Source organism: Phyllostomus hastatus, unplaced genomic scaffold (genome assembly GCF_019186645.2).
Source record: "Phyllostomus hastatus isolate PE091 unplaced genomic scaffold, TTU_PhHast_1.1 phas_contig_98, whole genome shotgun sequence".
Taxonomy (NCBI): domain Eukaryota; kingdom Metazoa; phylum Chordata; class Mammalia; order Chiroptera; family Phyllostomidae; genus Phyllostomus; species Phyllostomus hastatus.
In genome coordinates this window covers 12,459,565-12,472,627 of record NW_025333999.1, presented here as the reverse complement: position 1 = coordinate 12,472,627, position 13,063 = coordinate 12,459,565, and the positions used below count along the sequence as shown (strand labels likewise).

Sequence of the window (13,063 nt, the reverse complement as noted above, 5' to 3'; positions counted from 1 at the left end):
TAGCACATTGTGAGTGCACCCATATACATAATTTCCGCTTTCTCCATATAGGAAAATTGGCACCTTAGGTAATGAAATGGTGCGTATTTGAACAAAGACAAGGCAATGATTGATTTAGCACATTTTGTCACCAAGTCTGTTCACCCTGCAGCACCAGGCAGCTGTTTGTGTTTGCTGATTGATACCAAATGGGGCTTTGTCCCATGGTGACAGAGAAGTCAGGCAGCCTGGGCTTCTCTGCAGGGCTGGAGAGGAAGCCTGGGACAGGTGGGGGTGCAGGGAGTAGGTGACAGGAAGCAGAGGGTGGCACAACCACTTTCAACATTTTCTCGGCTCTTCACCAGCTCCCAGCCAGTAGCTGAGTACTGAGGTGGGGTAGTCTCTGGCCCTGGGAGCTGCTGGCACACCTGGCTGGGGCTGGGGACCACACCTCCAATTGAACAACAGGGAAAGTTAAGAGCACAGGCCTTGAACTAGAGAAGCTGGGTACCGTGTCCATCTTCACTGCCTGGAACTGCATTTAAAATGGGGATAAAACCCATGCCGTGAGGTTGTCAGGAGGATAAATGAGCTGGTGCATATAAAAGCCTTAGCATAATGCCCCTAACAGGGTGAGCCTTTGGTAAATTCTAACTATGATAATAACAGTTTTCATTATTGAATATTACTGCTACTGGAAACCCTGTTATTAAGGAAAAAGTCTTCAGAAATTGCTATTATAATACTAAGTAGGAAAAATAAGTTTACAGAATGATTCTGATTATACACCCAGGTCTTCCTACACAAGTTTCTGGGTTAGATGGTACTGTGAGTGCAAGCCCCACCACCAGAACACAGAGGAGGATATTTCCAAGAAAGCATAAAAGTAAGAGAAGTCTAGTATTCATGTCTGAAGCCTGGCTGTTGTCATCAATATGCCAAGAATTTTGTGCGGTCAATTTGGGGTGTGAGGCTGAGGTATGCTGACAGGGGTGTGAAACCAAACTCGTCCTTCCCCTCCTGGAAAGCAAGAGCAGGGCCGGGGAAAGATGGAGGAGACCTGGCAAAACCTCTAGGGCTCCTTTGTCCCCACCTCACAGAGTGAGACCAGGAGACACAAGCAGGAATTGGATCTTGACTGGAAAACAGGTTATTTAACAATCCATATTCAGAGAAGGTGTCATTTATGTGTAAGGAAGACAGGTAATCTCTTACATCAAGGGCTCAGACAGATTTCAACTCTTATTTTTACTGATATAAACTGACTGTGGGAGAAGTGAATCAATGAAGGATGCAAAAATGGAAAGGACTTTTGGGTGGTGGAGAAAGCATTTAAAGATAGAGTTCTAAATTATTGTTGATATGATGATAAAACTTAACGTAAATATGAAAACTAATGTCTAAAAGACACCAATCATTAAAAGTTTAATAACAGTAGCATCAGCTGATGATGATAAACCAGCAACAAAAATGTAAATGTGGAGAGAATGGGATGAGGAAATGAAAGGTAAGCAAAAATTTTTATAGATGGAGGGGCTCAACAGACTCGAGTAATTAGAAAAAATATAATATTTTTTAAGAACTCTTAATGTATTGTTTTAAATTAAAATAAGATGAGTCTCTTCCTAATCACTAGGGGGGAAATATATGTGTAAAACTATTAGAAAGACAAGGATAATGTGGAAGGATAAGTTTATTGTAGCAATTATGTATAAAATATATCAATAATATGATCAGAAAGATATATTAAACAATACATTTAAAGCATTACCCAGGAACACAGACAAGACTAATATGTATTAATTCACAAAATCCTTAATAAATTACAAAAGGCAGATATTCTGTAAGCCACATTTTAAAATCCAATGCAATTAATTAGAACAAATAATGGACAATTTAACACCTAACCACCTACAAATTTTAGGATATTCTCTTGGAAACAAAAGGAAGATAACTTTAGAAACATGGGCTATTCAGAAAGTTAGAACAAAGAGGTGGGCGAGAACCATAAATACAAGATTCAAATTTTAAACAAATTATCATGCAGACCTGATGCTAAAACATTTAAAATGTTAATGACATGCACGATTTTCCCAGAAAAATACAAGTGGTATTGAGATATAAAGAATGACTCCAAGGTTTTTGATTGGCAGTCTGATGGACAATTTACTGAAAACTAGGAGTATCTTGGGTGGGAGGAGCCTAGGGCCACCAGAGTGGAAGTTTCCAGCCAATAGTTGGAATAGATGAGGCTGAATCTCAGGCAAACTGTATGGCACATACCTCAAGGTTTGTGACCTTCAGCATGTGGCTTGATGTAGAAATCAAGGGGGCACCCCTGGCAAGGTTGCTGCAGGAGGGTACAGCCACACAGAAGACAGTCTTGGCAACGACTGGAAGAGCTTCAGCGACGAGTTTGAAGAAGAGCTATGCTGCCAGCAGGCAGAGGAGCAGGGCTGGAGAGCTTGCAGTGAGGCAAGCAGCGAGCATTCAGGACAGCCCACAGGCTGTTGCATTTCCAGCAAAAGTGTGTCAAGTGCTAACTGGAGTTTAAGATCAGAATGGAAAAGTTTCTCTTGGTTTGGCTAAAATGTTACTGGTGACCTTGGCAAGCTCAGTGTCACAGGGGTGCTTTCAAACTTTCAGTCAAGAGGTAATAACCATGCTATATAAGTTTTATAGAGAACAGGATAAAATATAGAAAGCTTTTCAATGTATTTTTTCAAAGCTGGTGTAAAATGAAAATCAATCAGCAGTTGGATAGCACTGAGCACACATCCCAGTCATTGATACAGACACATAGGCTCCCAGCAACAGTGGGGCCAACTGGCCCTTGTCGACTGTTCCAGGCGCTGCTCTTGGAAATTTAATGGACTGAATCCTCACACCAGCAGTCTTAACAAAATATTAACAAACTGAATCCAGAAATATGCTATGTAAATTATATACCACACCCACGAATAAGTTTGTGAAATATTGGCAAATCTATAAAATGCAGTATAAACTGGGAAAGGAGAAAATTCATATCATAATTTTCTGAAATTCTGACAAGTTCTGATAAAAATCCCTTAACAAAGCCTGATAACTAATATCTGTCTCAACTAGCCAACACCACATTTGTTGATGAAATGTTAGTGTCTTTTAGAGGAGAGCAAGCAAAATATCCACTAACATCCTCAGTTTTAGATACTGTTGGGAGAGTTTTAGCCAACACAAGAGTGGAATTAAGTGAGTTAAATGGGATTAATATACTCATTGAAAGGAGACAAAATGTCCATTGCATGTAAATGCTATTAATGTACAAGCTTAAGAATGGACCCTCAAAATAGAGACATCTGCCAGGGGTTTGGTTGCAACGTAACAGGTAGCTGCAATTGGTTAAATCTTCTACATGCCAAGAACTGTGCTGAGGTGTTATAGAAATTGTTTCATTTAATTTTGAAGGCCAACTCATGAGATGCATTTTAAACAAGAGCTCTCAAATTAATGGTGGAGCTGGAATTCAAACCCAAGATCTACTTGACTCTAAAGCTGATTCTCTTAGTGACTATTCCACATATTGCCACACACAGTCTGCAGAGACACATAAAAACCTAAAGTGTTTCTAGGGGCCAGAAAAATGCTTAGAAAATGTGATGAGAGGGTGATCATATTCACAATAAAAACAACAAAAAGTCAAATACGTAGCAAAAAATAAAAATGAACAACAAAAAACTTATTACCTATTCAATTAGTAGTACATTTTACTGGTGGATCTAAAAAAGAATTCATATGTGTGTGAATATGTATATATTGTGTGTGTGCTGACAAGATTTGGAGTTGGGATGGCCTATGGTCTTTCTACATGTAGTTCTTACTGACAAATTGGGATATAATATAGTGGCAGTGTTAAAAATAATATAAAAGTGTTTTTACAAGTAAAAAAGAAAAAGATTAATTTCCAATGGAAAAGAGAGCAGAAACTATTAATAAGTAGTTCATAAAGGAAGAAATTAAAATCATTGCCAAATACAAGAAAAAATTTCAACCTCACTGACAAAGAAATAAATGTAAGTTAAAATGACGACATATATGCTGACTGGTGTGACTCAGTGGGTTGGGTGTCCTCCCACAACTGAAAACCAGCCCACTGATTCAATTCCCGGTCAGGGCACATGCCTGGGTTGTGGGCCAGGTCCCAGTTGGGGGCAGGAGAGAGGTAACCAATTGATGTTTCTCTCCCTCTCCTTCTTCCTCCCTTCCCCTCTCTTTAAGAATAAGTAAAATCTTTTAAAAAATGATGAAAAATATTGCTGAAGGGAGTATAAATTTGTACATTCTTCTGAGGACTAATTAACAGTGGGTGTGAAAGACCTTAATATAGTCATAGTTTCTAGTCAAGTAATTCTAATTCTTGAAATTTTCCAATTGAAATAATTAAAGTTGTGTGGGGAGAATAATTATTGCTCTGATTTTTATAATAGCAAGAAATTGGGATCACGTCAAATGCAAAACATCAGAAAACTATTTAAGTAAATTATAGACCATGGAGTAGGAAAATATGCAGGGGTTTTAAATAATATTATAAAAGAAGATTTAATAAATAACCCAGGGAAAGTTTGATATATTGTTATACCACAAATTTAAAAAGTAACAAAATGGAGGAAGAACGAGAGAGGATAAAGGAATCTGCTTCAAAAATTTCTATTTAGTAGAGTAGAAATGCTGAGCTATGTCACTTGTTCACTCACTCACTCACTCACGTACGTTGCTGACACCAAGTGCTTGCTGCGGGCCAGGCACTGTCTGCAACAGTGAGAATGCAGTGGTGAAGCGAAACAAGTATGAAATTTGCTCCTATGGAATTGGCAGTATATGGTGGAGCCTGACATTAAACAAATGTGCATGTAACAAAATATAATTGAACATTCTGAAAGGTATTATGCATAAGAACAGGGTTTAATGAGAACAAACCCATGGAAGTTGTATGTGTGTGTGTGTGTGTGTGTGTGTACACACACATATATGTAAATATTTAAGAGCATAATTAATAAAAAGTCATATTTAGGAGAAGAACTGGTAGGTGATAAAAGCATACCTACCTGGGAAAGAAAAGAGGTGAGGGAGGAAAAATAAAGTGAAGGTAGTTTGTGGTCTTCAGAAACTGGAGAATGTTTAATTGTATATTTCTGATTATGTTAGACTGAGCAGAGAATTACAAGTGTGTGCACTTAAGGCAGAAATGATAAAATAATTGTAATAATTCTGAAATTTTGGAATATCATTCTAATAGAAAAACAGTAAATTATTATTAACTCCAAAGTTATGTGTGAAGTAACCAATGTCAATAGCAAAAATCTTTAACTGGTTCTTAGATGGCTAATAGCAGAACCTTCCTGTTTCCTATGGAGGACTTAATTAGAAGTTTGCTTTATGGTCAGGATACATGCTCAAAAAGAGGACTTTTATTTTTCAGCATTAAATGAACCCACCATAGACTACGGCTTCCAGAGGCTGCAGAAAGTCATCCCCAGGCATCCTGGAGACCCTGAGAGATTAGCTAAGGTAAAACACTTTGGAAATTGACACATGGAAACCTTCTTATAGGATTGCAGCAAATTTAGATAAATCTATCAACTTAAATCCCTCTAAAATTAAATTAGGTCTTGAAATTTGGCTAAGCTTTAAAGATGCACATAAAATATTTACTAACTATGAAATATGCTATGATTAATCTTTAAGGATCTATGAAACCTGAAAATTTAGCCCTATAAAAGAGATACACTATGAGCTTATAGAACACTGACAAGTTGATGAAAATAAATAACCGTATAATTGCTTAAAAGTGTAATTTCTCACTCCTTTGTATTTAAATATAATTGTATTTGCCCATAATTGTAAGAACACATTAATCCACAATCAAGTATTCATTGAGGACCTACTATGTATACAGGCATTTAATGAAGTGGAAATCTATAATCTATATAGATTCCACCTCCATCTATAAGATTCTACCTCCATCTATAATTTCTATGAAATGATCACTTTTAAATGAACTTGCTTGTGAAAATTATATCATAAATATAACCTTTATTTTAGCTTTTAAAAAATATATCAATTTGTTAGGTATTCGATTAATTGGGAATTAATAAATTTTAACATTTATATTTACATGTTAAGTACACACATTATAATGAGCTATGTTCTGTTTTCTGTACTGTGAGTAAAATTTAAGTACCACAGTTGCTTCTCCATCACACCTTTATTTTCCACTTGGAAAACTCCCAGCCCCACTATTAAATTAGATGCTATCTGGAAAGTAGGTTAATAGCAATTTAAAAGGCTATTAAAAACAGGAGGTGGAAAAGACAAAATGAGAGGAAAGGGATTACTAAATACTAATTCTCTCTGGTTAAAGTGAACAGAGGGAAATATTACTGAAAGAATTCATCTTTATGAGAATAAAAGTTTTCAGAAGGCATTGCCAAGTTAATTTCAGTACTATGGACAACTCCTTGGCAAGTGGCTAAACACAGGCCAATCAATCATTTTAAGAATACTTGGTTGAGAGATCCAACCAAGTAGTAGTAAGTGGAAGCTACACTAACCTCCTCCCAGGACCAATCTGGAATTACAACTACATTGTAGAGAAAGCATCCTGAATAACCAACTGAGCACTAGCTGGAAAGAAGCCTTATAACCATGGAGAGACAGAAGAAACCACTTCACCACAATGTGACTGGTAGGGAGTGTGAAGGAGGTACACGAGAGCTAGCTGGGCTCCCATGGGTGGCAGCTGAAGTGCTGGAGGGATATTTCAGTGGCTGGGGGGTTTCTCCCTGAGAAGTGGGGATTCTAAATCCCAGCCTAGGCCTACAGCACCAGAGCCAGAAAGGAACCCAGATAATATTGAGCAGCATGGTTTCTGCCTGCCATGGAGAGGTGCCTGGAGATGCAGAGAACTTCTTAAAGGACCAATGCACAGAAGTTCCTTTGCAGCCATTTATCCAGGGTTCCAGCAGAGAGAGGGCAGAGTGGACTAGAGAAGTTTGAGGAGAGCCTGAGTCTGATGGCTGTGGGGAGAGAACTGAAATAACAGCTGCTAGGATCCCTGTGCTGAGCCATCCCCCATATTGCAGAAGCTACCTTTCTAAGGCAGAGCACTCCCCTCCAAGTGGCATCAGCCTGAGAGGAAACAATACCCATGCCCTCAGGAATTACTCTACCCCACCCTAAAGAACTTAAGCCAGGCTGCTGCTTATAGATTGATTAGTTTAACAACTGATTGGTTTAACTAAGGCAGAAAATACAAAGAAGCAGCCAAAATGGGAAGGCAAAGAAACAGACCCCAAATGAAAGAAGAAGAGAATTCTCAGGAAGAAGAACTAGATAAAATGGAGGCAAACAATTTATCAGATAGAGAGTTTAGAGTAATGATTATAAGGATACTCAAAAGCATGAAAACAGACATAGAAACCATAGAAAAGGACCAGTCAGAAATAAAGAATGCAATATGTGAAATAAATAATGCACTGGAAGGAATAAACTGTAGGTTAGATGAAGCAGAGGATTGCATCAGTGATTTGGAAGACAAAGTGGAAAAAAAAACACCCAGGCAGAACAGCAAAAAGAAGAAAGAATTTTTTTAAATTAGGAAAGCTTAAGAAACATTTTGGACAACATGAGGCAGAACAACATTCGCATCATGGAAATACCAGAAGGAGAAGAGACAAAGCAAGGGATCGAGAACTTTTTGAAGAAATAATGACCAGAAACTTCCCTAATCTGGTGAACAAAAAAGACACACAAGTCCAGGAAGCTCAGAGTATGCCAAATAAGGTCGACCCAAAAAGGCCTACACGGAGACACCATACATCATAGTTAAAATAGCAAGGCTTAATGACAAGGAGAGAATCCTAAAAGCTGCAAGAGAAAAGCAGGTAGTTACCTACTAGGGAGCACCGATTAGGCTGGAACTGATTACTCAATGGAAACATTTCAGGCCAGAAGAGAGTGGCATGAAATATTCAAGGTGGTAAACAGCAAGGACCTATGACCAAGGCTATTTTACCTAGCAAAGCTATTATTTAAAATTGAAGGAGAAATAAGGAGCTTCCCAGACAAGAAAACCTAAAGGGGTTTGTTAACTAATAGTGCAACAAATGCTAAAGGGCTTGCTTTAAGAATAATAATAAGAAGGGAAAGAAAAAATAGAAGAAAACAGTCTGACAATAAAATGGCAGTATATATATATATCAATAATCACCTTAAATGTAAATGGCTTAAATGCTCCAACCAAAAGACAGAGGGTACCTGAATGGATAAGAAAACAAGACCCATATATATGCCACCTCCAGGAGACCCATCTCAGATTTAAAGATACACACAGACTAAAAGTAAAAGAATAGAAAAAGATGTTCCATACAAATGAGGAAAAAAAATTGGAGTAGCCATTATATCTGACAAAATAGACTTTAAAACCAAAACTATAGTAAGAGACAAAGAAAGACACTACATAGTAATAAAAGGCACTACACTGTTATACAGCAAGGGGATATAACCCTAGTAAACCTTTATGCACCCAATGTTTATGCATCTAAATAAGTAAAGCAAATCTTGATGGACATACAGGGAAAGAGTTACAGAATACAGTCATAGTTGGGGATTTTAACATCCCATTAACTTCAATGGATAGATCTTCCAGGCAGAAAATCAATGAGACAGTGGCCTTAAATGACACACTAGATCAAATAGATTCAATTTATATCTTCAGAGAATTTCATCCCAAAGCAGCAGAATATACATGCTTCTCAAGTGCACATGGAATGTTTTCTAGGAAAGACCACATGTTAGGACACAAAACAAGTTTCAATAAATTTAAGAAGATTGAAATCATATCAAGCATCTTTTCTGACCACAATGCTATGAAACTACAAATCAATCAGAAGAAGAACACTGAAAAATATGCAAAGACATGAAAGCTAAATAACATGTTATAAAACAATGAATAGGTCAACAATGAGATCAAGGAAGAACTCAGAAGACACCTTGAAACAAAGAAACAAATGAAAATGAGGACACAACTATCCAAAATCTGTGGGACACAAGGAAAGCAATCCTAAGAGGAAAATTCATAGCATTACAGGCCTATCTCAAAAAAAAAAAGCTCAAATAAAATAAATCTAACTTCACATCTAAACGAACTTGAAAAAGAACAACAAACAAAGCCCAAAGTAAGTAGAAGATAGGAAATAATAAAGATAAGAACAGAAATAAATGAAAGAGAGTCTAAAAAGATCAATTAATCCAAGAGCTGGTTCTTTGAAAAGATAAACAAGATTGACAACCTTTAACCAAACTCATCAAGAAAAAAAGAAAAAGGACCCAAATAAATGAAATCAGAAATGAAGGAAGAGAAATAACAACTTATGCCAAAAATACAAAGGACTGTAAGAAAATATCATGAACAACTACATGCCAAAAAACTGGACAACTTGGATGAAATAGGTAAACTTCTAGAAACATATAATCTTCCAAAATTAAATCAAGAAGAATCAGGAAGAACCTGAATAAACAGATTACACCTAATGAAATTGAAGTAGTAAGCAAAAAACTCCCAAGAAAAAAAAGCCCTGGACCTGATGGCTTCACAGGGGAATTTTATCAAACACTCTGAGAAGAACTGACATCTCTGCTTCTCAAATTATTTCATAAGACTCGAGAGAAGGGGAGGCTTCCGAACTCATTTTATGAGGCCAGCATTATCCTAATTCTAGAACCAGATAAAGATACTGCAAAAAAAGGAAAATTATAGGCCAATATCTCTGACGAACATAGATGCTAAAATCCTGAACAAAAGATTAGCAAACTGAATACAGCAATGCACCAAAAAGATCATACACCATGATCAAGTGGGATTTATTCTGGGGATGCAAGTTTAGTACAATATTTGCAAATCAATATTTGTGATTCACCACATAAACAAAATGAAGGATAAAGACCACTTGATCATATCAATAGATGCAGAAAAAGCATTTGATAAAATCCAGCATCCATTTATGATAAAAAAAACTTTCAGCAAAGTGGGAATGAAGGGAACATATCTAAATGAAATAAAGGCCATATATGACAAACCCACTGCCAGCATCATACTCAACAGGCAAAAACTATAAGTGCTCCCTTTAAGATTAGGAACAAGACAGGGATGTCCACTTTCACGTCTCTTACTCAACATCGTACTGGAAGTCCTAGCCACAGCAATCAAACAATGAGAAGAAATAAAAGGCATCCAAATTGGAAAGGAAGTAGTAAAACTGTCTTTATTTGCAGATGACATGATTCTGTACCTAGAGAACCCCAAAGATTCTACCAAGAAACTACTAAAACTGATAAATGAATTTAGCAAAGTAGCAGGATACAAAATCAATATCCAGAAATCAGTTGCATTTTCATATGCCAATAACAAACTAACAGAGAGAGAAGTCAAAAAAAACAATCCCATTCATGATTGCTCCAAAAAGAATAAAATACCTAGGAATAAACCTAATTAGGATATAAAAGATCTACACTCAGAAAATTATAAGACACTGAAGAAAGAAATTAAAGAAGATACAAATATGTGGAAGCATATACTGTGTTCATGGATAAGAAGAATTAACATCATTAAAATGTCTATACTACCCAAAGCAATCTATAGTTTCAATGCAATTCCTATCAAGATTCCAAGGACATGATGACTTCTGGCAAGATGGAGGAATAGGTGGACGCACCGTACCTCCTCGCACAACCAAGATTAGAACAACAATAACTTACAGATAGAATAACACCCAGAACTGATAGAGGATTTATCTGAATGGAAGTCGTACAGCCAAGAAGTTGAAGTAGACCCATACATCCAGACTGGTAGGAGAAGACGAGCTGGGCGGGCACGGGGCTGGTGCAGGTCGGCGGTGTGTGGAGGTCGGGGAAAATTTGGCACGAAATCGGCATGACAGCCATCTGGGGCTCAAGAACGCAGCGGTGATCCCTGAGTACGCAAGCTGCAGCTGGCGGACCCAGTGAGGCAGCGATTATGGACCAGGGCAGAGCTCGCAGCCCAGGATCCCAGAGAAGTGTCTGAGCCCAGGAGAACGGAACTACCGCCATTGTTCCCTCCCGTCCCCGCTCCCATCCCCGCTCCCGCCCCTGCCCCCATATATAACGTCACAATCTAGCGACTGGGGTGCCCAGCCCCGGTGAACACCTAAGGCTCCACCCCCCACCGTAATAAGAGCGACCAGACCGGGGAGAAAAAAGGAGAGACAGGGAAAGACATGTTTCCAAAAGAACAGATCAGTCCCCCAGGACTCATCCTTTTGAGCGACCAAGAAATAGCCAGCCTATCAGATGCGCAGTTCAAAACACTGGTGATCAGAAAGCTCACGGAATTGGTTGATTTTGGGTGCAATTTAGATGAAAGGATGCAGGTTACCATAAAAGAGATGCAGGAAAATACACGGAGGAGAGCCAATAGTGAAAGGAAGGAAACTGGGTCTCAAAACAATACAGTGGACCAGAAGGAAGATAGAATCAACCAAGCAGGAAAGCATGATGAAATAAGAATTCAAAAAATCGAGGAAAAGCTTAAGAGCATCCAGGACACCTTTAAATGTTCCAACATCCGAATTATAGGGGGTACCAGAATGGGAAGGGGAAAAGCAACAAATTGAGCATGTATTTGAACAAATAATAAAGGAGAACTTCCCCATTCTGGCAAAGGGAACAGTATTCCAAGAAATCCAAGAAGCTCAGAGAGCCCCAAAGAAGTTGGACCCCAGAAGAAACACACCAAGGCACATCATAATTACATTAGCCAAGGTAAAAACGAAGGAGAGAATCCTAGAAGCAGCAAGAGATAAGGGGACAGTCACCTACAAAGGAGTTCCCATCAGACTGTCAGCTGATTTCTCCAAAGAGACCTTACAGGCAAGAAGGGGCTGGAAAGAAATATTCCAAGTCATGAAAGACAAGGACCTACATCCCAGATTGCTCTATCCAGCAAAGCTCTCATTTAGAATGGAAGGGCAGATAAAGTGCTTCTCAGATAAGGTCAAGTTAAAGGAGTTCATCATCACCAAGCCCTTATTTTATGAAATGCTAAAAGGACTTATCTAAGAAAAGAAGATAAAGAAAAAGACATGTATAGTAAAAGGACAGCAAACTCACAATTATTAACAACCACACCTAAAGCAAAACCAAAAGAAACTAAGTAAACAACTAGAACAGGAACAGAACCACAGAAATGGAGGGCACATGGAGGGTTAGCAGCAGGGGGGTGGGAGGAGGAGAGGGGGGGAAAAGGTATAGAGAATAAGTAGCATAGAATGTAGGTTGAAAATAGATAGGGGGAGGGCAAGAATAGTACGGGAAACGTAGAAGCTAAAGAACTCATAAGTATGACACATGGACATGAACTAAAGGGGGGAAACGTGGGTGGGAGAGGGGGTACAGGGTGGAGGGGAGAGAAGGGGGAATGGGACAACTGTAATAGCATAATCAATAAAATATATTAAAAAATAAAAAAATAAAAAAAAAGATTCCAAGGACATCTTTCACAGAACTAGAACAAATATTTCAAAAATGTATATAAAACCACAAAAGGTCACACATAGCAACAGTGATCCTGAGATAGAAGAATAAAATTGGAGTAATCAAAATACCTAATATGAAAGTATATTATTAGGTGATAGTAATCAAAAAAGCATGGTACTGGTATAAAAACAGACACATAGAGCAGAACAGAATAGAGCCCAGAAATAAAACCAAACCTTTATAGTCAATTAATATTTGACATAGGAAGCAAGCACACATACAATGGACTAAAGATAGTTTATTCAATAAATGGTGTTGGGAAAATTGGACAGATACATGCAGAAAATGAAATTAGAATACCTTCTGACACCCACACCAGGATAAGTTCAAAATGGATCTCAGACTTACATATTAGACCTGAAACCATAAAAATCCTAGGAAAAAAACATAGGCAGCAATATCTCAGACATCGCTTACAGAAATTTTTTATCAGCTATATCTTCCCAGGCAAGGGAAACAAAAGAGAAGATAAACA

The 13,063-nt window shown here is 37.9% G+C and overlaps 1 protein-coding gene across 2 annotated transcripts in view; it reads left to right on the top strand.

The window, feature by feature from the left end:
* EBF2 (EBF transcription factor 2) overlaps positions 1 to 13,063 on the top strand; it is a 191,607-nt gene that overhangs the window by 159,539 nt on the left and 19,005 nt on the right. For both annotated transcript variants that reach the window (XM_045853522.1, XM_045853523.1), the window contains exon 11: positions 5,435 to 5,523. In XM_045853522.1, the coding sequence (XP_045709478.1) occupies positions 5,435 to 5,523 (89 nt within the window). The remainder of the gene's footprint in view (positions 1 to 5,434; positions 5,524 to 13,063) is intronic.